This window comes from Phocoena sinus, chromosome 16 (assembly GCF_008692025.1).
Source record: "Phocoena sinus isolate mPhoSin1 chromosome 16, mPhoSin1.pri, whole genome shotgun sequence".
In the NCBI taxonomy this organism is placed as follows: Eukaryota; Metazoa; Chordata; class Mammalia; order Artiodactyla; family Phocoenidae; genus Phocoena; species Phocoena sinus.
In genome coordinates, this window is record NC_045778.1 from 4,737,524 (window position 1) to 4,761,784 (window position 24,261).

The 24,261-nt window shown below is 50.6% G+C and overlaps 1 protein-coding gene across 1 annotated transcript in view; it reads right to left on the reverse strand.

The window, feature by feature from the left end:
* PCNX2 (pecanex 2) overlaps window positions 1-24,261 on the reverse strand; it is a 279,402-nt gene that overhangs the window by 8,024 nt on the left and 247,117 nt on the right. The window contains exons 27-32 of the mRNA XM_032608446.1: window positions 18,273-18,506; window positions 15,224-15,336; window positions 5,251-5,395; window positions 4,570-4,800; window positions 3,319-3,593; window positions 2,471-2,658 (exon numbers count right to left, since the gene is read on the reverse strand). Coding sequence (XP_032464337.1) covers window positions 2,471-2,658; window positions 3,319-3,593; window positions 4,570-4,800; window positions 5,251-5,395; window positions 15,224-15,336; window positions 18,273-18,506 — 1,186 coding nt within the window. The remainder of the gene's footprint in view (window positions 1-2,470; window positions 2,659-3,318; window positions 3,594-4,569; window positions 4,801-5,250; window positions 5,396-15,223; window positions 15,337-18,272; window positions 18,507-24,261) is intronic.

The window sequence follows — 24,261 nt, forward strand, 5'->3', positions numbered from 1 at the left end:
TCCTTTTGAAGGCAAGTTTGGACTCCATCCCTGTCCAGCCCCGCAGAATGGGTGTTTGGCTTATGCCATCAGCTGTGATGCCCCCTGGTGAGTTTCAGGAAAGCCTCGCCCCGGGCAGCCACTGAGGCAGGGGGATGGTGAGGCTTCAGGCAGGGCCGGAGGGCAGAAGGGGCCATCTGTCATGTCATTCCCCCTCCGGGACTCACGCCCCACCAGCTTCTCTCAGCCCACTGGGGCCCCCTTGGGACTCTAAGCCAGATGGTCTGAAAGGTGGTCACTCTTGGTGGCCTTGGGAGAAGCGATTTTAAGAAGCAATGATGGAGGACTTCCCTGGTGGCGCAGTGGTTGAGAGTCCGCCTGCAGGTGCAGGGGACACGGGTTCGTGCCCCGGTCCGGGAAGATCCCATGTGCCGTGGAGCGGCTGGGCCCGTGAGCCATGGCCGCTGAGCCTGCGCGTCCGGAGCCTGTGCTCCGCAACGGGAGAGGCCACAACAGTGAGAGGCCCGCGTACCGAAAGAAAAAAAAAAAGCAACGATGGAAAATGCACAGCTGGTTTGGGCTCTGGAAGATGCAGCTCCGACATCTGCCACGAAAGCCTGTGACTGCTCCCAGCCTCAGGCTCTGGCGGTGAATGGGGGGGGGGGGGGGGCAGTGTTCACAACCTATGGGGTCTGGATTTTAGGACAGGAAGCAGCGCTAGCCCCAAGCGCTGGCACAGCTTCGCTTCTACGAAAGGGAAGAGGCATCTCACTGAGTCAGAGCCCGTCCAGCACGCCCATCTTCGGCTCTTTAAAAGCCTGCGGCCCCGCCAGCCAGAAACCCCCAGACTCCAGCCTCCCTCTGGTTCCCACAAGTCACCTGGTTAGACGTGCCAAGCGCTCAGGAATTTCTCCATTTGGAACCCGCCTTGCATTTTCCCACCTGGAAGATCACTTTATGTGATTTTGAAACTTAAAATTCTCATGCAATAACAACTGTTAACTAAGCAATGAGAAACTCCTGGCCTGAGAGCCCAACACTGGAGGCCTCTGGCTGGGTGACCGCTCTGCTTGGGGTTGGGGCAGACGGCACGGGGTGGGGAAGGGGGCCTTCTTCCCCCTAAGCAGCTAATGGCAATCACTTTGCCCCTCTACCTACCTATCTACCTCTCCCTCCCTTCCTTCCATCTCTCATCTATCTTCTATTATCTAACTATCATCTATTGATTCATCTCTATCTATCATGTATCCATCCATCCATCTATCATCCATCATCTGTCTTCTACCCATCATCTGTCTGCCTCTCTGTCTCCCGATCTATCTATCTACCATCTTGCCCATCTTTATATAAATCCTCACTATTTCAGTTAAATCCTCAGCCTTGCTTCCAGGAGACAGGGACCGTTCCTCATTACTCATTCGGTGCAAAACTGGCAAGGGAACACACACAAAAAGGCACTTAATGAATCCTTCTGGATGGTAAAAGCACTGAGGCCAAAAGGCGAAGCCACTAACAGGTTTTGAAGGGCAAAGCTGAGTGCCAGTGTGCCAGCAGGAACCAGGGCCAAGCATCTGTCTCTCCCGCATCCACCCGGGTGCGTCCTCTGCGGGCCCTCGGGGTCGTCTTTTCTAAGCAGCCCCCTCTTCCCAGTGGACTGGGGTTTTGGGACTTCATCCATCTGGTTGACCCTAACTGCTTTAAAACTTTAAACTCAGCCCAAACTTGAACAAAGCCACCCCCTCCATCCGCACCTGCTGGCACCCTTCTTCCCTCTTTTCTTTTTTTTTTTTGCGGTACGCGGGCCTCCCACCCCTGCGGCCTCTCCCGCCGCGGAGCACAGGGTCCGGACGCTCAGGCTCAGCGGCCATGTCTCACGGGCCCAGCTGCTCCGCGGCACGTGGGATCTTCCCGGACCAGGGCACGAACCCGCATCCCCTGCATCGGCAGGCAGACTCTCAGCCACTGCGCCACCAGGGAAGCCCCCTTCCCTCTTTTCTTATGCTCTGAAATGTCAGGTGTAAGTGCAGGAAGGGGAGAGCTGTAGACAGTGAGCAACGGAGAGCAGGAGCCTGGCTCCCTCGCCACAGACTTGGAGACGGCGGCTCAACTCACAGAAAGACGGAGGCACCATCATAGATCAAGAGCTACAACACAGCCCGACACAAAGGCACGTGAGCCAATAGGCACTGAATGAGTGAGAGACGGAGTGGAAGGGAGTGACCGCTGGGCCAACGGGACAGACACATGGCTGGCTGGCTGAGGTGATGGACAGACAGATGGATAAAGGTTAAATGCTGAATCTAACACATGGAGAGTTGTTTTCTGAGTAGAACTTATAAGAGTCGTGGATATTTGGGGCATCTTTTGTCCCAACACTGATTTTTCCTGCAAAAAGGGGCTCTCAGAGGTTAGAACGACAACACAACCCACAGTGTTGGCCAGTGGGATGACAGGAGCCTTATCAGTAACACGAAGCCCCCGCTGCACCCACCTGTCATCCTTGTCCCTTCAGGGGGTGACCGGTGGCGGCTCCCATCCTTTCTGGGCTGTTCCGAGCTGCTCTCCCGACTCTCACCACTGGGGGCGCTGCTGCCGCCTACGGGCGGGGCGCCCCCGCCATCGGCATCCTGGCTGTTGCCAGCGCTGGGCTGGCCTGCGGCATCGCAGTCCTTCCGCACCCTGTGAGATGGAAAAACGCTTCAAGGGTCTCACCAAAACATTTCTGATTGCCCTAAACGCCCCATCACATTCGTGTCCAAATCAGGGTGGCAGACCGGACTCTACAGGTGAGCAGCACACCTGGGACGCCGGTGGACAGAGGGGCTTCCGTTCCCCAAACCTCAGAGTCTGATAAATGAATACACCACGCCCGGATGAAGAAGCCGCAGGTCCCACCAGCCACAGGGACCCTCAGCTCTGGGGCCTGACATGGAACTCTGCCAGATTCAGACAGAACATCTTAGAATTCGTTCCAACTCACCAGGGACACCGTTACAACGGGGTGAGAAGACTTAACGGGATGAGACATGAGTGCCGGGTGGGAGGAGGGATTTCAAGCCCCGTTCTTTGAGACAGATGTGTAACAGCCACTCCCAAAGACCCATAACCTCGGCAGTACTGCAAGGACTCAAGCCCGAGTCTCAGCCCGTGGATGCAAGGGGGAGGGAGACAGACTCATCTGATAAAACAAAGGATGCGCTGCGACGCACTTGGGCACGGCAGTTTTCATCTCAGGAGGAAAGAGCCATGGACAGTGACATTCCAACCAGAAGCCCTGGAGTCGCAGCCCCGCCCCATCCAGCATCCCGGTAAATAATGGCCTTTGTTGTCAGGACCCACCTTAACCACTTGGCTCGGAACCACGCCCTGACGCTGTCCAAGGTGACGGGTCCGCTCCAGACGTTCTTCAGCTGCCTGTGGGTCCCTAGGTAGGAGGTGGTGAGCGGGGAGACATACATGGGGTAGCCCAGGGGCTGGTCGCAGGAGGAACTGATCAGGTTCCGGAGGACCTGCTTGTGGTTCTGGATGCTGCCGCGCTCGGGATTGCAGTTGCGGAGGAAGATGAGCTCTTGCTGCTGCCCCGCCCAAAGGCCACGGACACACTCTCTGTTCACCTGCAGGGTGGGGAAGACGCGGGGAGAAAAGCAGATGGCGGGGGCCGCCAGCATGTTGGTTCTGGGTCTGAGTACCTGGGACCGCAATACTTTGGCCTAAAGCTTTCATAGTCAAACCCGAATGGCAGCCCCGTAAGGTGGATGTGATGCCACTTTCACGGGGCCACAGAGATCAAATTAAAAGGAAGGAAGGCTTTGTTTCAGCGTGGTGGTCTGAAGCTATAGGAAGAAGAGAATCTCTGGGAAGGGAGTTCTCGGGTTCAGGGACAGGTTATTAGAGGAAGGTCTGGAATTTTAGAGAATTGTAAAGTCTTTAAGAATAAGCTAGGGGCTTCCCTGGTGGCACAGTGGTTAAGAATCCGCCTGCCAGTGCAGGGGACGCGGGTTCGAGCCCTGGTCCGGGAAGATCCCACATGCCGCAGAGCAACTAAGCCCGTGCGCCACAACTACTGAGCCTGCGCGCCTAGAGCCCGCGAGCCACAACTACTGAGCCCACGTGCCACAACTACTGAAGTCCACGTGCCTAGAGCCCATGTTCCGCAACAAAAGAGGCCACCGCAATGAGAAGCCCGCACACCGCAACCAAGAGTAGCCCCCGCTCGCCGCAGCTAGAGAAAGCCTGCGTGCAACAAAGACCCAACGCAGCCAAAAATAAATAAATTAATTAATTAAGTAAAAAAGAATAAGCTAGATCCTGACCCTCAGCGACATGTGTGTCCAGCCTACCAGGACTTCTTGCCAAAGCTGTCACCTGGGCACCGGCTCTCTGGGTGGGAAAGGGCCCTGGAGGAGAGGCACCACCTGCCCCGGGGGTGCCCTGCATGCTGGGCAATGCTGCCCCCCCAACCCTGGGACCGTGGGTCTAGACAGAGGATGCTGGCCCAGGGTGAGGGCATCGGTGCCGATCCATCCTGTTTCTTCTCACACTCCCCCCAGATGGGAGGCTCGGGCCAGCTGGGAAGGATGGGCCCCGTACCTTGATCACCTTGAAGCTCAGGAAGCTTCTGTGCAGCATGATGACCTTGTACTCGTCTGTGCCCTCGTCTACCACATGCCGCAGGGTCAGCAGCTCCTCCTTGTTGGCCAGCACGGCGCTCCTCCAGGCTGGGTCGCCCTCATGGCAGATGACCACTTTCTTCTCAAAGGACTTTATGGCCTCGTAGAGGACCACGGGGTCTTCGTACTCGTCGGGGCAAGTGAACTGGTCCTGGGGAAGGAAGTCCATCTTTGGGTCAGGAGGACCAGAGAGCTGGCCCCGGGTGGGTGCAAGGCCAAGCCCACCTGCACGTCTCACGGTTGCCCTGAGTGGATGGAGGACACCTTGCCAACTCAGCACCCTTGGCCTCGGGGCCGTGCTAGGCAAGGAGCTTGTGACTTAGGTGCCTATGACTTTTTGAGACAGCGTGGGCACTTCTGATGTCATTTTCTCTGGCCAAGTCCCCTCTTCCATCCTAGTGGGAGATCACCACCTTCTAGGGGTCTTGAGGGCACACTGTCACGGACACCGTCAAGAATATGCGATGCCCCAACGCTTAGTTACTAAATCAGAAGCCCACTCATCAATGTCATGCCGAGGAAGGGGACTGCGTTTTTGAAAGGTCATTTTTTCCCCCTGATGTTTCAGGCTTATACCTTTTTTAAAAAAAGGAATGTTTACCTGGTGCAGCTTCAGGGACATCCTGAGAGCTGGGGCAACAACTTTGTGCAGGAGGTCGATGTCTGCAAACACCCACTCATCCTGGGCTGTTATTCTGAAGTCACCTTTGAAGAGGGTGTGGAGGCCGTACAGGAAAGAATCCAGGCTGTGAAACAAAGTCGAGTTTGTTCGTTCATACGGAGCAAAGGTGTTCAGGCTCCTGTCACCCTGAGCTGGCCTGAGTCTCCCTTGTGTCACCTCAGGAAGGATTTTACTGTCTTTCGGCTGATCCAGCAGAGGTCCCACCGAACACCTGACACTGCAGGTCGTATTCAGACTCTTGTGACAACTGCTGTAATGGTCACCTTCAGGAATAGCCACTGATGCTCTGGATCCCTGAGTGTGATGGTGGAGGTCCTGGTCAGAGCTGGCCTGCTATGTCCACAGGCAGAGTGAGTGCTGAGACACGGGGCCATCTGGTCCCGGAGCCCTGGGGCCTCCACTTCTTGGGAGGGAGGCAGGGAGGCCAGGGCAAGAACACAGGCCCTTCCATTGGTCGTCTCTGTGTTTCTGGATAGCGCTTTCGGACTCGGTCACTCATAATAAAAATTGGATTCTCCCACCATATGGAGAGAAAATGACACCAAATCCAATCTCAAATTGGCCATCTGGATTCTCAGAGAACCTCCAGCTCCCAATCCCACCTTTTTTTTTAATGACTAGAGGATGAGGCACGATAGAGGGGATTAAAATGAATGACGGAAGGATTTCTCAGGCTGTCCGGGTTTTTATGTTTCTAGGCTTTTTGGCTTTGTTTCCATTTCCTGCATGTAATTGAGCATCGCCTGGGTGGAGAGCAGAGAGGTGCCCGAGGGACATCTTTCACGGTCTGGGTCCTTTACCTTTTGGATCAACGCAGGGAGTGGGTCTGGGAAAGCGACTCACCCTGTATTATGCGGAGGGAAAGAATGGTTCTTCCCTCATTCATCGCCTCGAGTTCCAGTGATACACTCAGTCCCAGCGTCCTCTAAACACCCTGGCCTCTGACATCCCTGAGCGGGAGTGTGGGCAGCTGTACGAGAAATAGCATCCCCGACGGGGTTGAACTGGGACAGAACGAGCAGGGACGTGTGTGCGGAAGACACGCTCCGAGGATGGAACTGAGAAGGATCTAATGAGCTGGCTCGCCAAGCAAGACTTTGGATCCAATGCAGCACGCCAGACCCACACGTCAGGGAAATAGCTCCACTGTTGGCTGCTGGAGCACGTCGTTGCGAAACACCCCAGCATCATTAACCTCCTTCCAGAACTCCCTTGAGAGGGATGCCGGGGCTTGGAGTCAGAGCAGGCCGTGGGAAACGGGAGCAGCCAGGGTCTAGGCAGGTGGGGCAGATGCTGTGGCCTCGAGGAGCCCAGAACCTTCCAGAAAGAGTCCAGGAGGCAGCCCTCCTGAACAGGCTCCCCCGACACAGAACACAGACTTCCCGGAGCTGCCTGCGGTCCTGGGAGGGGAGGGGTGGGCCGCAGAGCCAGGCTGGAGCAGTGCAGATGCAGGGAGGGGAGCTTTGAAACGGTGCTAAGTGCTGTCACTGAAAATGGTGACAGCAAAATGCCCCTGTCCTCAGATAGGGGTGAAATCCTGAAAAGAGGGGGTTAAACGTGGGTGGGTTTTTTTTCTGGAAAGGATTAGAAGCATGCCTTGCTGCTTGCACACAGGCGTAGAGAAATCACTCCTCTCGATGTGGGGCTGGGGACGGTGGCAGAGGGAGACAGAGGAACCTGCACAGATGCCCAGAGCGACACGGGCAGATGCAAGAGGAGACCCGGAGAGTCAGCCCATCCTTTGCTCGGCGGCGTGTGAAAGCAGCCACAGGCCCGACTGCCCGGTCGGGAAAAGGCCCTTCCACGGGACCTCACTGAGTGCTTGTGAGCCCACCCCAGGTCCCCAACGGTAAACGCTTTACCGGCCCTTTCTATTTTCAGAGGAAAATGACACTTCGTGACGCTTACTGCTGTTCCATTAAAGTGAGCCTCAATGCACAAGTGAATCATCTATGAAACAGAATCACGGGCACAGAGAACAGACCACTGGTGGCCAAGGGGGAGGGGGACGGGGGGAGGGAAGGACTGGGAGTTTGGGATTAGCAGATGCAAACAATTATCTATAGGATGGATAAACAACAGGTCCTACTGTAGAGCACAGGGAACTATATTCACTATCCTGTGATAATCCATAATGGAAAAGAATATGAAAAAGAACGTATATATGTATACATATACGTATATATATATGTATAACTGAATCACCGTGCTGTACAGCAGAAATTAACACAACATTGGAAATAACTATATTTCAATTAAAAAAAAAAGGTTTCTTTAAATGAGTCTCCATGTAGAAAACAAAGCCTCGGGTAGAATTCCACTAGACTGATGGTATTACCCCTAGCACCTTCAAGGTACAGGCATCCTAAAAGTAAGGGTGTTTCATTACCTGCCTTTTAATCTCAGGAGGATGAGGAGGAGGAAAGCAGAGATGTGACGAGCTGGAAGGCTCTGGCAGGGAGAGCACAGGTCTCCAGGTCGCCTGCAGCACATTGCTGACTTGGAGCATTAGCGGGCTTGGTCTTGTTAAGACTCTACTGAGAGATGACAGGCTCCCACCCCCAGGCCAACAGCTGGAGTGGGGAAACAGGATTACATCTGAGTCGATCAAGGTTGGCCTTCGTGGGGACTAGAACAGCCACTGCCCGGCCCCCTAGCGCTGCCTTTATTTACTAAGTTTCTAGCACGTGTGCAGTGCCACGTAAGACCGGGCTTATCTCGGTGCTGCGGTCTGGCTCTCTACCTGTGGATGTAGAGATTGTCCCTGCACTGAGGACTGCTTGGCGACAAACTCTATAAAGGGCCTTCTGTACCTCTTCTGCTGCACTCAACCCACGTTCCATGGAGCCAGGACTTGAATCTTATGTCGCCGTCATAACTGTGTGTGCATGTGTGTATGTGTGCGTGTATGTGTGTACACGAGCATAGGTGCACGTCTGTGTGTGCGTGTGCGTGTGCATGTATACTGTGCGTGTACACAGGTGCACATTTGTGTGTGTGCGTGTGTACATGGGTGCACGTGTGTGTGCTCACACGTGTGTTGGAAAGGATGATCCAGCCTCCACCTCAGAGTGACTCTGCACCCCCGGCAGACACCAACGACCACCAAGCTGGGTCTTCGCGACACTCTGCTTGTACTGCCTCCTATTCTTTCTGGTTCTGACCCCACTTCCTATTCTACGATGACATAACCACTGGTGCTGCATAGATGAGAGGCTGGAGCCACCAGTACTTGAGCACAGTCACTCATAGCCTTCGTGGAAATGGCCACGTTCCAGCTGGAGGCTCCGGCTGTTGCCTGCAGTGCCAGCGGAAACTCCAGCCCCAGGTTAGCCTAAGGCTTATGCTTTAACGGGTCCCGCCCAATTCAGCATCCTCACCCATCACCTTTCACGGCAATGACAGCTTGAGGACGGCCAGTTGAAGCAAAGGTTGTTTTCACTCCTTGTATCGCATCTTTCTTTATCCACAGAGGAGTCCTCAGAGCTCTATGCTAGCCAGATGCTCCTTAAGCCCCTCGAAGCCCTACTTTTGTTCAAAATCACTGACCAACTCAGCCCAGTTTTCACCTGCACCCTCTCACTGGTTCTTGGCCCAAGGACATTTTGGCCCCCGGGGGACATCTGACAATATCTGGAGACATATTTTGGACGTCACAGCTGAAGGGGGTGATGCTCCTGGCACCCAGTGGGTAGAGGCCAGGCAGCAACGTCCAGGACAGTCCCCCCCCACAACAAAGAACCACACAGCCTAAAATGTGAATAGTGCCACTGCTGAGAAACCCTGCTCTCTCAGAAAAAAAAAAGTAGCATTCAAGATAGAGATTTTAAGTTTTGGACAATGGGTCATTATCTTGGGTGCAGCGTCAGTGAATCTGAGGATTCAGGTGGAAACAAGTCTAATGCTGGAGCCTGGGGCTGCTCGGGTGATCCTGAGGCACCAGGGGTGATTCTGGGGACCAGAACACCCAGACATTCCAGGGAGCCTGGGCAGGTTGGGCAAGGCTGGTCCAGGGCAGGGTGCACGGTGTTAGCTGGGTGATGGAGAGGGACAGAAATGATGCCCACCAGCACCCGGCCAGCGACGTGGAAAGAGAGGGGAAAAAAGGCACCTGGGGACTTCCCTGGTGGTCCAGTGGGTAAGACTCCATGCTCCCAGTGCCAGCGGCTCGGGTTCGATCCCTGGCTGGGGAACTAAGATCCCGCACGCCGCAACTAAGACCTGGTGCAGCCATAATAAATAAATAAATATTTTTAAAAGAAAAAGAAAAAAAGGCGCCTGCCAGCGCTTCTGTCCCTTGAGAAAGTCCCGCCAGATCCCTGCCCCTCTGGCAAGTGCCCTAAGATTAATCAATGTACCTCCTTGTACAATCCAGGTGCTTTTCAATCCAGCGTGCTGGCGCTCGGAACAAGTGAGTTTGGGCACAAGCTCTTCAGAGCTGAGTCTTGGTTTCCCACAGCCCTCGGGCTCTCCTGGACGTGAGCTCCACTGGTTTCAAAGCCAGATTTTATGGGGCTTGTTTTTCTGGTTCAGGTTCCCCAGCTGGGGAGCCCAATGTGGGCCTCAGACCCCTCGCTCCTCAGGGGGGACCCCCTCGGTGGTGACTCCCCTCCCACTTGTGGGTCGTCATACTGGAGGTGCAGGTTCTGACTGGACCGTGTCTCCACCCCTCCTACCCTTCTCGATGTGGCCTTTTCTGATATCCTTAGTTGCAGAAAATCTGTCCTGCTAGTCTTCTCGGGGATCGTTGTTCTATGTGATGTGGTAGGTTTGGTGTGATTGTGAGAACAGGTGACCTCAGAATCTTCCTACACCGCCATCTTGACCTGAGCTGGACAACTTGATTTTAATCTCTGGTTCAGGACCGTGCGTCATGTTTACTTTACTTCTCTTCTAGATCCTGATTTCTGAGTTTCCTACCCCAGTCTGTCAGGCAGACCTCAGTCTTGTCTGCAAGAGGATTCACTATGACGTCTGGCCCTAGTGTGGGGTCTCGTCTCCAGCAGAAGGTCGGCAGGGAAACTGAGATTATGTCCAGGATTCCTGAAGAACGCGATTTTCCTCAGTCTGCTGTGGGTGAGAGCAGTGTGGACATGGTAGATGTGACCCCAGACTAGGACAGTGACCCCCCTGCCACAAGGTCATCTGTAAGGGCTCTCAGCCTCCAGCACAGGACATCTAGGGCTGGACTGTCTGTCATTTTTCAAGCTTACATTTATCTCGACATGTTCTATTCTCTTAGAAGCCTCGTTACTCCAAGAGTCAGTTAAATTTCTTCTTCAAGCAAACATGTTGCTGCTGTGGATACAGCCACCGTCTCACCTTTTATCTCTATAAATGGACCATCAGCTCCGATCCACTCATCACCTCTCATGTACCTGAAGACAGTCACCAAGCCATCTTTTAGCCCCTGTGGTCAGTGAAACGATCTTGATTTCCTCCTAAACATGCCTTTATATTTGTGTGCTCTTGTTCAGTAGGAGGCACAGTTCTACAAAGGGGATAGGCCCCAAACTCCAAATTAAAACCACTCTCAGGGTTTGCTTGTCACAACCCTATTAACTCATCCTATCTCCGTAACATACGGACGTCTTATCTGAAGACACTTTACGTACCTGTACTCCTTTGCTCACCTGCATTCAGCTTATCATTTAAGCTGATTCTCAATTTGCTCATCCTCTCTAATTTTTCGTGCGTGTATTTTTCTTCCTTGAGGATAGCCTATCAAACCTATGTCACTGCTGTGAAGACAAAATATTTCCCCAAGAAACCCATCAAATGAAGCAGAGCTTGTGACTTATGCTAGGCTGCTATATGAGACTTAATCTGTGGAGTAAGTGTTCAAAAATCATCTGTTAGTCTTTAATACTAAATATGTGAGAATGACTTGTTAGGTGTCAGAAAGTACACTTAAGGGCATACTCCTGAGTTAACATTATACGAGGATGAAGCGCGCGCGCACACACGCAGATCACGAGCCACTCCTACTTTGAACATGAATAAGATATTAGCAAAGTGAATCCATCATTGCATAGATGGAATGTATCGTGACCAAGTAGAGCTTATCTCAGAATTGTAAGGACGTTTTAATGAAGAAATCTACTCATATAACCTAGTACGTTAATAGATTTAAGAAGCATTTCATCTGAACGTGAGCCCTCAAACTTTGAAAGAATTCAACATCGTTTCCTGATGAAAGCTTTAGCAATCTACGAAGAGAAGGACACTCGTAACGATGAAGATGGTCTAACAGAATCCTAAAACAAACCTTATTTTTTAACGCTAAAATATGACACTCGTTCCCCATTAATGTCTGGATTAATGTGAGGATGCTGTGTTAGACCGAATAATGGTCCCCCAACATGTCTATGTCCTAATCTCTGGAACCCGTGGTTATGTTACCTTACAGGGCACAAGGAATTTTGCAGATGTGATTAAATTGAGCATTTTGAGATGCGGAGATTTTCCTGGATTATCTGGGAGGGCCCAATGTAATCACAAGGATCCTCATAAGTAAAAGAAGGAAGTGGGTGAGGTAGAGTTTGTCAGAGAGAGATTGGAAAAGGCTACACGTTTGGCTGGGAAGATGGAGGAAGGGGTTGCTGAGATGCAGGCGGCCTCTAGAACAGGGGATGGATTCTCCCCTCAGAGCCTCCAGAAGGAATGCAGACACCTTGATTTTAGCCTAGTGAAACCCATTTTCTACTTTTGATCTCCAGAGCTGTAAGACAACTAATGTATGCTGCTGTAAGCCACCGAATTTGTGCTGAGTTGTTACAGCAGCAATTGGAAACTAACACAGACGCCCACCTCCAACTGGAGGTCAGAGCCAATGGAACAGGAGAAAGAACTGAGGTATAAATACAGGAAAGAAAAAGGCAAAATTGTCATTATTTGCAGATATGTCTTTTCAGCAGAAAATCAAATAGGATTAATTGAAATAATGTTTATAACAGAGTTCAGTAGAGGTGCCCAGGATGAAATCGGTATAAAAAAGCTAAATACAGTAAGTCCCCTACATACGAACGAGTTCCATTCCAAGAGCACGTTCGTTAAGTCCAATTTGTTCGTAAGCCCAACAAATTAGCCTAGGTACCCAACTAACACAATCGGCTCTCTAGTACTGTATTGTAATCGGTTTATAATACTTTCCACATAAATAATACATAAAAAACAAACACAGTACAGTAAAGTACACAAAAGCACAACCACTTGCAGAGGATGCACGCGCGTGACAATGTACGCCAGACACGTGAACTGACTTACGTGATTGGGCATGCCAACGCACGTTCGCGTCTTTGAAAGTGCGCAACTTGAAGGTTCGTACGTAGGGGACTTACTGTAACCTTCCTGTATACCAGCAGTAGCCAATTAGAAAAGGTGACAGGAAGAAAAGGATTTCATTCATGATCACAGTAAAACTATAAAATACCTAGAGACAAGTCCATAAAGGATTACAAATCTCCAAAAAATGATAAACTATTATGGAAAGACATTCAAAAAACTGAATGATTACGAAGATACACCATATTATTGACTGATGTCCGTTCTTTCCCCAAATTAATCTGTGAACTTAATATATTCTAAATCAAAATTCCAAATGAGGTTTATTTTATAAGGTATGAGTCTAAATTTCACCTGAGGAAAAAATGAGGAGTAGCAGGCCCACCATAAAAACAAGTGCACCTTGAAATACGGTACAGGACGGCTCAGGGAAGTGAATCAGTCCCAGATAATCAAATCTTTCCCTAGACTAGCAAGAGTATCGTTCCCAGATTTATCTCATCACTATGTTTGCAACAAGCAGAGCCGACTTGGAGTATGAGAAGCTGTTTGAAACAAACAAACAAAAAATCCCATCAAAACAAGGCTGACCAAAGCAGCTGCTAGGAAAAAATAAATAAAACAGACCAAGTTAGATACAGCTGGATCAGGAAAATTGGAACAAGTAACACAAAGAACAAGATCGAAGAAATCTGAAAATATGTTGTACGGGAATGGAAAGAGTGAAATCGTTGAAGCATTTGTTTGCAATTTGTAAAGAAAACTTGAAATTTATTTAAAAAAAAACAAAAAAACTTCCCATTGATCCAACAAAAGATTATGTGCTTGGATGCTGTGAATATCTGAAGACTCATTTTGTGATGTGGAGTCCAGAATCTTCTGAGGCCCTTCTCAAAGAGTATTCCCTATGTACAGAATTATAGGGGACTGTTTTACAAAGCCCACAAAGGAGGCTTCTGCTAGACTTTCAATCATCAAATTCAGTCCCAGATGACCACAGAGGGAACTGCCTGGGTCTAGTATGAGGCTGAGTCAGGTAGGAGGGAAGAGAGGGGCTAGAAGCAGGTCAGCTTCTCCCCAGAGTATTTCCTAGAACACAGATCAACACAATACTTTAATTGGTGAGCATTTCTCATCTATGAGGAAAATCATAAAGTTCTAGGATGTGGGTGTTGAAAGGCTAGCTGTCACGAATTCCAACCACCTTGGTTCTCACCTTTTCCTCTTAGTGACTCAAGGCTATAGCCTCCAGAGAGGGATGGAGGGACTGCCAACCACACCACGTCACCCCTTACCAATGCACACACGTCACGGAGGACGCCTGTCCGTGGCTCGCCAACAGGAATGACTCAGAGCCATCCCCTGCAGGAAGGGCATTCGGAAACACCTTTGACAAGTCTCCCTGGACTTGTTCACCCAAAGGGCAGGCACTGTGACGGCTGTTAAACAAGCACACATGTGGCTTTTGCCCTTAAGCAGCCTGTCATCCCACCTAATAACCCCCAAACACACTCAAGTAGGGTATCAGAAGGACCGCTTTGCAGAGCGCCGGATCAACCATACAACACAGACATCTTGAACAAAGTCCCAGTGAAGGAGAAACCACTACATAGAAGCTCTTTCTTTTTCAGCTCCCTGGGTCTGTATGATTCTCGGCCTTGGCTGCACGCTGATGCACCCGGGGAGCCATAAAAAAGTCCCGATGTGTGGTCCACCCGCAGGGGTCGTGATGTGATCGCTCTGTCCTGGGCTAAGGCCTGGGCATCGGGATATGTACAAGCCCCTCGGGAGATTTTCATGTGCACCAATCAAGAGGCCTCTGACGGACAGGCAGAATCTAGAACATCTGGTCCACAGTGCTAACTACCAAAGGGGCAGCGTGTGAAACGGCCACCAGCCGGAGCTATGAGCAGGTGACCGATGAAATTCACAAGGGCGGTTCCCTGGAGAAGGAGGAGGTCGGGGCAAAGAGCACAGCTTCATCTGCGATGCCAGTTCAGGGGCTTGTGTGTGAAGGCAAGACCTCAGGGACCGAGGGTGAAGGAGGGTGAAAGGGGCCAGGAGAGGGTTTAAAGCTAAACACAAAATTGTTTTGTTCTTTAAGAAGAGAAACTTGTAGAAAGAGAGTTTGAAAAAAACAGGAGAAGCAGTATCCAGTCATCAAAGCCCCACAGGGTCAGGGCGGGGCAGGGGCTGGAGTTAAAGCACAGAAGTGACAATTTTCTTTTGTGAAGAAAAACGGGGGAAGGGAACTAACGTTTTTTTGAGCATTAATTCCGCCAAATACCAGGCTAGGCGCTTTGCATATGCATGATTTCATTTGATCTTCGCAGAAAACTTGCAAAAGGAACCTTGTAACACAGAACAACGCCCTATTCCCAGAATTCTGGGGTTTTGACTGTTCTGTATTACGGCTGTTTCTACATCTAATTCTCCAGATCACCGTGGTTAAAAAGTCTTCTCAGGGGCCCAACGTGATTTATTAGGGAGAGAACACTCTGGAAGAAGTAGGAGCAGTCTAACTTTAAAATAAAGAAAACGATGGACAAAAATCCATCCAACATATAAAATGCCAACTGGTGTCTGTGACAACTGTTTCCCCAGGTACCTGATGGCCATGTTGTGAGCCGCAGTCCCCAGAGCTCTCCTGCCCAGGATGCAGAGCGCGAACGACAAGGTCACCAGAGGAGAGTCCTCGTCACTGTCCAGGTGCTTCGAGGGCTGGAAGAACAAGGATGTTAATTCAGCTTTCACGTGGGTTCCAGACCAACAGACAACTAGAAATGCAGAGGTTTTCCCTGTGTCACCCACGGTGGTCACCCGGGCCCCATTAAAGTGACCTGACAGATGGGAAACTCTGCTTCCTGAGTTTCTCTTGAGGTTGGACGTGGAAAAAGAATTTAAATGGGGGGCTTCCCTGGTGGCGCAGTGGTTGAGAGTCCGCCTGCCGATGCAGGGGACACGGGTTCGTGCCCCGGTCCGGAAAGATCCCACATGCCGCGGAGCGGCTGGGCCCGTGAGCCATGGCCGCTGAGCCTGCGCGTCCGGAGCCTGTGCTCCGCAACGGGAGAGGCCACAACAGTGAGAGGCCCGTGTACCGCAAAAAAAAAAAGAAAAATTTAAATGCGGAAACTACCTTAGGAAAGTAAAGGGACTAACACGAGGCTGGCTGGCCTGTTTCCCTGGAATTGTGCATATGGCACCTCGAGGTCAGGAAGATGGTGAGAGCTTGCAGTCAAATGAACCACCACCTGACCCTGTGCAACGCCCACCTTAACCCTGTTCAGTGCCCACCTTAACCCTGTGCAACGCCCATCTTAACCCTATTCAACGCCCACCTGAACCCTATTCAATGCCCACTTTAACCCTGTCCAATGCCCACCTTAACCCTGTCCAACGCCCACCTTAACCGTGTCCAATGCAGGGCACAGGCACACCAGCAGGGAGAGAAGAAGTATGGGAATCAAGTGCAAATGAGGGTTTTCTGTTGCCTCAACAACAAGAAGCCCACTGAGCTGACCATAACTCCAGCAATTAAATGAAGGGGGTCATCCATAGCTTAAAAAGAGGGACGTGGGGAGATGCAGAAGGAATTTAAACTTAAAGTCTCTTTTGCAAGAAAAGAGAAATAATTTCATTTTTATGAGCCAGCTGAGCAAAGAGGAGTGCCACCATTGTGGGGATAGCCAGGAAAATCAGTAGGTTCTTTGACTATTTCAGCCACCAGGAGAGGCTCGGCGTGGGTTAGGATCTCAGCACACATTCTTCTGGCTGCATCTGGAGGAAGCAGACTCTGCCACCTACTCTTCCTCCCACCTGTTTTCCATCACTCATGCAAAGGTCAAGGACCTGGGCTAGTGTCATAATTTGGTTTACCCTCTACAGGTCACACAACACACTTCATCAGCTGCCGAGAAGGCCATTTCAACTTGGATCTACCATTTCCTTCAAAGACACATTGCGAGAAGCTTTCCAAATCCTGAGAAGCAGACATGACCGACCCCCTCCACTTGCCTACCTCCCCTTTCTCCTCCTTGTCTGCTTCCTTGTCTTCCTTTTCTAAGATGTCAGTGTCCTTGGTTTCATTTCTAAGAGGCTGCTTTCATCTCCAGAGGTGTCCTCAGCACGTAACGATGCGTGCGCACCCACACACACACAAACCTACGGGAGTAGCTTGGACTGTCTGATTGCTAAACAGAATGTGCTGGTCCACGATTCACGTTCAGCAAATCCTCTGCATTTCAGCACAGATATACTCTGTACAGAAATCTCAAAAAGTAACTCTAAACACAGAATTGTCCAGGGTTTTAAAACCGTGAAGGAGGCTTAACACTGCACTGACTCTGAACACAGTAAAGAGGAAAACGTACCTTCAAGGCCCCTTCACTGGAGACGTGGTATGTGAATTCTTCCATTTCATTTTGCTTAATTGTTAAACAAACACTTATCCAAATACTAGTGTCCTGGGACTTCCCTGGTGGCGCAGTGGTTAAGAATCTGCCTGCCAATGCAGGCAACACGGGTTCGAGCCCTGGTCCAGGAAGATCCCACATGTCGCGGAACAACTAAGCCCGTGTGCCACAACTAGTGAGCCTGCGCGCCACAACTACTGAAGCCTGCGCACCTAGAACCCATGCTCCACAAGAGAGGCCACTGCAATGAGAAGCGTGCGCACTGCAACAAAGAGTAGCCCCCACTCGCCAAAACTAGAGAAAGCCCACACGCAGCAACGAAGACCCAATACAGCCAAAAATAAATCAAATAAATTTATATATATTAAAAAAAGCAAATACTAGTATCCTTCCTTGCCTCTATTTCATTATAGTCTATAGTATAAGAAAGAGATTATTAGAGAAATGCAAATCAAACCTACAATGAGGTACCACCTCACAGCAGTCAGAATGGGCATCATCAGAAAATCTACAAACAACAAATGCTGGAGAGGGTGTGGAGAAAAGGCGACCCTCTTGCACTGTTGGTGGGAATGTGAATTGATACAGCCACTATGGAGAACAGTATGGAGGTTCCTTAAAGAACTAAAAATAGAACTACCATATGACCCAGCAATCCCACTACTGGGCATATACCCAGAGAAAACCATAATTCAAAAGGACACATGCACCCCAGTGTTCATTGCAGCACTATTTACAATAGCCAGGACATGGAAGCAACCTAAATGCCTATTGACAGACGAATGGATAAAGAAGATGTGGCACATATATACAATGGAATATAACTTAGCCATAATAAGGAACGAAATTGGGTCATTTGTAGAGACGTGGATGAATCTAGAGACTGTCATACACAGAGAAGTAAGTCAGAAAGAGAAAAACAAATAACGTATATTAACGCGTATATGTGGAATCTAGAAAAATGGTACAGATGAACCCGTTTGCATGGCAGAAATTGAGACACAGATGTAGAGAACAAACGTATGGATACCAAGGGGGGAAAGCGGCAGGGGGAGGTGGTGGGATGAACTGGGAAACTGGGATTAACATGTATGCACTAATATGTATAAAATGGATAACTAATAAGAACCTGCTGTGTAAAAAATAAATTAAATTTTAAAAAAAGAAAAGAAAGAGATGGTCTTTACAAGGCTCCTTGCTTTTTAAACTTACACTCAACTCTTCAGCCCCACCTCCCCTACCTACCTCTTGCCTCTTCCGTGCACAGTACTGAATCCACTCCAGATACACGTTGCAGTAGCTGGCTCGAGTGATCCCCTGGAGACACGGGACATAGTCGTCATCGATGTTCATGTTGAACATTGCAAGGTCACGCTCAATGTAATGCCACTTGGCAAAGGGCTGCAGGGACTTGAGAAGGGATTCGTTTTTGATCCAGGAAAACAGTTTGGGGGATGTCACCATATAGTATACTATACTCTGCCAAGAGAAAGCAAGATTTTGAGCCCTTATAGCCATTCCAAAGCCAGAAAGACTTTTTCAACTATATTTCATAAAGTAAATCAACATCACGGAGGTAGGAGACATGAGATCCCCACAGGCGGTATCATTTGTTTTTCCTGCTAGACTTTTTTTTTTTTTTTGCGGTACGCGGGCCTCTCACTGTTGTGGCCCGTCCCGTTGCGGAGCACAGGCTCCGGACGCGCAGGCTCAGTGGCCATGGCTCACGGGCCCAGCCACTCCGCGGCACGTGGGATCCTCCCGGACCGGGGCACGAACCCATGTCCCCTGCATCGGCAGGCGGACTCCTAACCATTGTGCCACCAGGGAAGCCCCCTGCTAGATTTAATGCACAGAACCCACTGGAGATGTTTTAAAATGTTCTCTCTTGAGAGTCAGTGGAGGGAAGAGGGACGTGAGAAGAGGAGAATGCTAGCAGAAAGTACCAGATCAGAATCTCCTTGGTGAGAAAGAATGACAGCCAGCACCATCCTTTCTGAGAGATGCACACAAAAGCATCATGGTTTCTTTAGGCTTCCTGGAGGCCAGGCTGGGCTGACGCTGCTTGGACAGATCAGGGCACGTCCTCCTCCAGGGCCTCAGACAAAGTGTGTGTCATGAGCCAAAGCAACAAGGTACTTATGGAAAGTACTTATGATGTAAAATTGTTCACACATACACACACACACACACACACACACACACACACGTATACATAATCCTGGGTACCCAGACAGTGGACATCTGTGATGTCTTCAAAAATAACCCATGTGTCCTCCTTCATCAGACATTCCACTTATGAATCCAACTGGGGAAAACGCCACCTTCGGGCTTTATGATTCTGAGCTACAGATTTATTGAAAGCCATCTTATAGTTTTCGAATGAGTTCATCCTTCAAGAAGGCTAGCATCCAGCCTGGAGAAGTAAACACGTGACAGAGAAAAAGAAAAATCCAAGTCTGCTGTGGACACATCAGGAACAGACGGTAGCATCTACGGACAAGTCCCTTGCCACCCCACTCCACTCGCGTTATCACTGGAAAAGGGAAGTGGCTGGTGCCACCGGGGCTGAGGTGGGTCCGGGAACACAGCTTGCATCCTGTATGCAAACCGAGAGTGACGGGAGGGGCAGGGGCGGCGTTTGATGCAAAGAAGGCAGTGGCTCGTGCTCCCGTAGAATCCAGCCCTTCTGCGATTATAAAAGGCATTCTGGCCAGGCGAGAAGACAGAAAGTAATGCACACGGGATGAACGTGAGCAGGGCTTCGGCGACGGCGGTGAGTGGGCAGAGGGGCCCTTTGCTAGGCAGCAGCCCCCAGCTCCCCTTCTCTTCCTCCCTTTAGCTGGGACGGGAAATCCAGAGCACCAAGGTCAGAGGTTGCCGAGGTGCCTGATTTCAGGTTACTGCAGGAGTCTGAATGCTGAGCGGACAGACACAAGCGGTCTCTGGATTTGGGCAAAACCACGGCAAATGCCTGACTCAGCCTCTCTCTGCTGTTAGGACCGAGCGCAGCCTGCACGTTGGAGAAGGCTCATCTGTGGCTCGTGGTGTGTGGTCTTCCTTCTTTGGGGCATAATCTCTGTTAGGCTCCATCATCCACCTGACCCCCAGGCGGGGGGGCGGAAGCATGAAGTCCGCAGACAGTAAGCAAAATTCAGTAGTTCACATGTTTCCCCAACCTCTGCAGCTTTGCGTCCAAGCAGCACTGCTGGCCTTAGGAAACCCCTTCAGGGGAGGGAGGGAGGGAGAGAAGGAGGGAAGGAAAGAGGAAACAAGGAAGAGGCCAGGGGAAGCTGAAAGCAGAGGGGCAAAAGACAGAGGCGCTAATCACGGCCACTCTTCATCACTGTTTTGAGGTTTAAAATGAGATCATGCATATGAAGCACTTAGCACCTGGCCTGGCACATGGGACGTGTGCAAAAATCATAATCATCATCCTATCTTTGGCATCTATGACTTACGTACCCCGCAAGCTTGAGGCCCAGGGCGGGCAGCAGTAGCAGAGCTCAGGAGAGGTTTCGAGCAGGGGCTTCAGAAAAGAGGAGACAGCTGAATCTCCCATGGTCACCAGAGTGCACATCTAATATTCAAATACGTAAATTAAGACTCAGGAGGGTGTTCTATTTTCTACCAGCGGGCGGGGTAACTTAAAGCTTCTATGAGGTAGACGGTCTAAGTGCTCGGTCCAAAGTCACGAGCCAGAGAGGAAACGTGACCGCGATCAAAGGCACGGCTTCTCAGCTGACAATTACAAAAGCAAGACGGAAATCCGGTCTGTCTAAACACCTGGCTCGAGCAAACATCTGGTCGAGTTTTTCCTCGATATGTCCTAATCACGTGTACCAGACAGAAATAACAAACAAAAATGGAAAGCTGAGCGTTAACCTTTTCACTCATTTCTAGGGAGGAATGAAAATAACCCCTCCGCCGATGAAATCAGAATAGTTAACAAGGACTTTGAATCCCAGAGGCTCGAACTCCCTCCTCTACTTCTGGCAAATTCTTGCAGCGTTGGCTTCGGAGTGGAACGCTTGGCTTTCCCTCGGAGTCAGTACCAACTCCTCTCACTGGGAGGAAACAGAACCACTCCAACTGGCTGCAAACCGTACCCCATTTCCCCTTTATTTAGGCAGCAATTCTGTCAGTGAACGGTGTGAAATCCTTCAGAATCTGTCAGGAGGAAACGGATCTCACACTAAGTCAAACTGCTAAGTCAGGATGGTGACACTAACTGACTGCATGGAACCTGATCCGTGTTGAAAGCAGGGCCTCTTCTGAATTAATTCACCGTATCTGGCTCCTCTAGCAGGGATCCTCCTGGCCTCTCACTTTCATCGTAGATCAGCATATTCTCCCAGACAGCAGCGCATTCTAAGAGGGGGACCTGGCAGGCAGGCCCACATCCTCGGGTACTTTCCACCGTATCCTGCAGGGCAGGTGATAAGCGTATCTCCTTTCTAAGAGCTGTGCAGAAACAATGGTGGCTGGGAAAGCAGGCCCTCACAGAAAGCTGATTTCTTGACGGCTAGAGGGTTTTAATCACTAATGAATGGAGGAGAGATGGACGAGGCACCAGGGAAAACCTCCAGTCGTCAGAAAGGAAATGATTTCAAATATATTCATAGAGGGTGGGGAGAACTGACCCAGTTTATTACGAGATTTAAAAAAAAAATCCTTTTGTGCAAAGGAGTTATTCCAAGCTTTTCTTTCTGTCCAATAAAAAGAATAAAAAGAATGAAACCAAACCCCTGAAACTTGTAGCAGTTCAGGGCTACAAAGGCAGTTTCGTTCACTGAGTAGCCTAGGCCAAAGAAGAAAAAAAAATTTTTTTATTGGAGTATAATTGCTTTACAATGTTGCATTAGTTTCTGCTGTACAACGAAGTGAATCAGCTGTATGTACACATATATCCCTTCCCTCCCACCACCCCGATCCCACTTATCTAGGTCTTCACAGAGCACCGAGATATAGCTCCCTGTGCTATACAGTGGACTGACATATATTCATTTGGTTTTACCTTAAACTGCTGTTTTTTCTGTCATCATAGGCACTCAGCACTCCTGAAATTTCCTTGAACTAACTGTACCAGGGAGATGAGTAGACTTTCTGAGCTGCCGGTCCCCGAAGGGTAGGAAGGCACTGAGCGTGATCTTTACAGAAAGTCTCGTGTGAACAGGCCTTACTGGTGCTGATGTGAATTACCAGGAGGTACCATGAGACCTGTCTGCCCCCAAATCTCAGCCTCTCCTGAGCACTGATTCTGTTTCCATTGAGCACAAATGTCTATAGTAGTCCTCAAGCCTAGTTGCATATCAAATCACCTAGGGAACTTAGTTCAAAATATAGGTGTTCGGGGCACTCCCCAGGTGCAGAGAATGGGAATTTCTGGGTAGGACGTGGCAATCTGTAATGATCTGGCTGGCTGGGGGATCCTGAGGCCGCAGGTCTGTCCCCTGGCTCCTGTGAATCATCCGATGGGTCACAAACCATCGCCCTGTGCGCCTCTCCTGCATGCCCGCCCCCCCCCCCCCGCCAAGCTCTCACGTCGGCATCACTGCCCGCTCGTAGAAAACAAGGTCAATGGACAGTCTTCCCACAAGCCCACTGTCTCCCGGCGGATTCTGGGGGCCTCCCTCAGCCCTCCACTACTCACACGTTATCCTGGGTTTGTTTATCAGATTGCAAACTGTCATTTTAGAAAACGTATAGGGAATCAGGAGGCATGTTGCCAGGAGTTAGCATTACCGAGTCCAAGCTCACTCTGCTCGCCACACGACAGGCCAATAAATCGGGAGACGAGGTGCTGAGGCAGGGAATACGACTTCATTCGGAAAGCTGACAGACTGAGAAGATGGCAGACTAAAGTCTCGAAAGAACCGTCTTATCGGGGTCTGGATGCCAGTTTCTTTTATAGCACAGAGAGGGGGAGGGGGTGAGGAAGTAAAGTAAAAAGGCCATAAGTTTTGCAAATATCCCCTGGAATGGCCAGCCTCGGGCAGGGGGTGTGTTAATTTCTTCTTTCTTACAGCCATGCACAGGTGGACAGGGGCCGGATGTTGCCCTGAACAAAGGCACTTTGGTTTAATATCTAGGCAGAGGGGCAGGGTTCCCTGAGGCGGGCCATTATGTATAGACAGGATCCTTTTACTGAACCAAAGCAGCGGAAAGCAAAGGTTAAAGTAACAGAAACAGATCCAACATGGAGTCCGATTTAGCTATTCCCTGTAACATTAGGAGAGGAGGACTGTGAAGAGAGAGTGAGAGACATCAAAAGGCAGGTCCTGGCATGGAGCACCCCCAGGCTTCTGGAAAAGCCAAGCAGGTGGACCCAGAGGGGGCACCTCAGCTCTTCGTTCTCCCCTCTCACCCACTCGGCGACCTGCTGGCCCCATCATGTGAGGCCTGTCTGTCCACACGTCTGGCCCATGGAAGAGCCGTCTACGGGGAGCTCCAGATTCACAGGGACGTGGCTCAATCTTGAACTCCATCCTCACCACTAACGCCTGGAGCAGATCCTGCAGACTCTTGCCTACACTGGGATCTCGTCCGTCCAGACTGGATGGTTCAGATTCTGCATTACCTGGAACCTTCGTCCATCTAAAAACTACGGGCACCTCCACAGGTAAGTCATCACACTCAGGTCTGGGGACCCACAGAGGGAGCAGCGAGTTGCCAGAAGGGAAAGAGAAAAGGTTTCAGAGGACGGGGAGGCACATGGCAGCCCGGACCCCAGGGAGGATGTGAGGGGGAGCTGCCCTGGGAGCTCAGGTTGAAAGAGCAGCGCAGGAAGAGGGGGCTGGGATGCAGCCATGCATGCGTAGGAAAGGGTGGGGAGTGGAAAGCCCAACAGAGATAGCAGCAGAGGGCTCTGGCGGCACACAGACAGCCTTGTCCTGTTCTTCCAGTCTTTCTTATCGATGGCTGTTCAGCACTTGCTTGTGTTTTCGGTGTTTTCACGAGAGGAGCTAAGCTCAAGGTCCTTCTCCTCCGCCATCTTGAATTGCCCCTTCTGTTCTGCCCTGTTCTTCAGGCACCAAGGAGACATGTGGCTCCGGGGCTCATCCATCTGGCCCATCTAGACTGCTGTCCCCAGCTGCCACCTCGGAGTAAGCTCCCAGCCCTGGCACGGCTGCTGTCGGCCCCTGGATCTAGCCCCCCTGCAATGACCCCATCCCGTTGCCCCCTAGAACTAAAGCGGGTCCTCAAGGGACCCTCTCCTTTGGGAGGGAGGCAC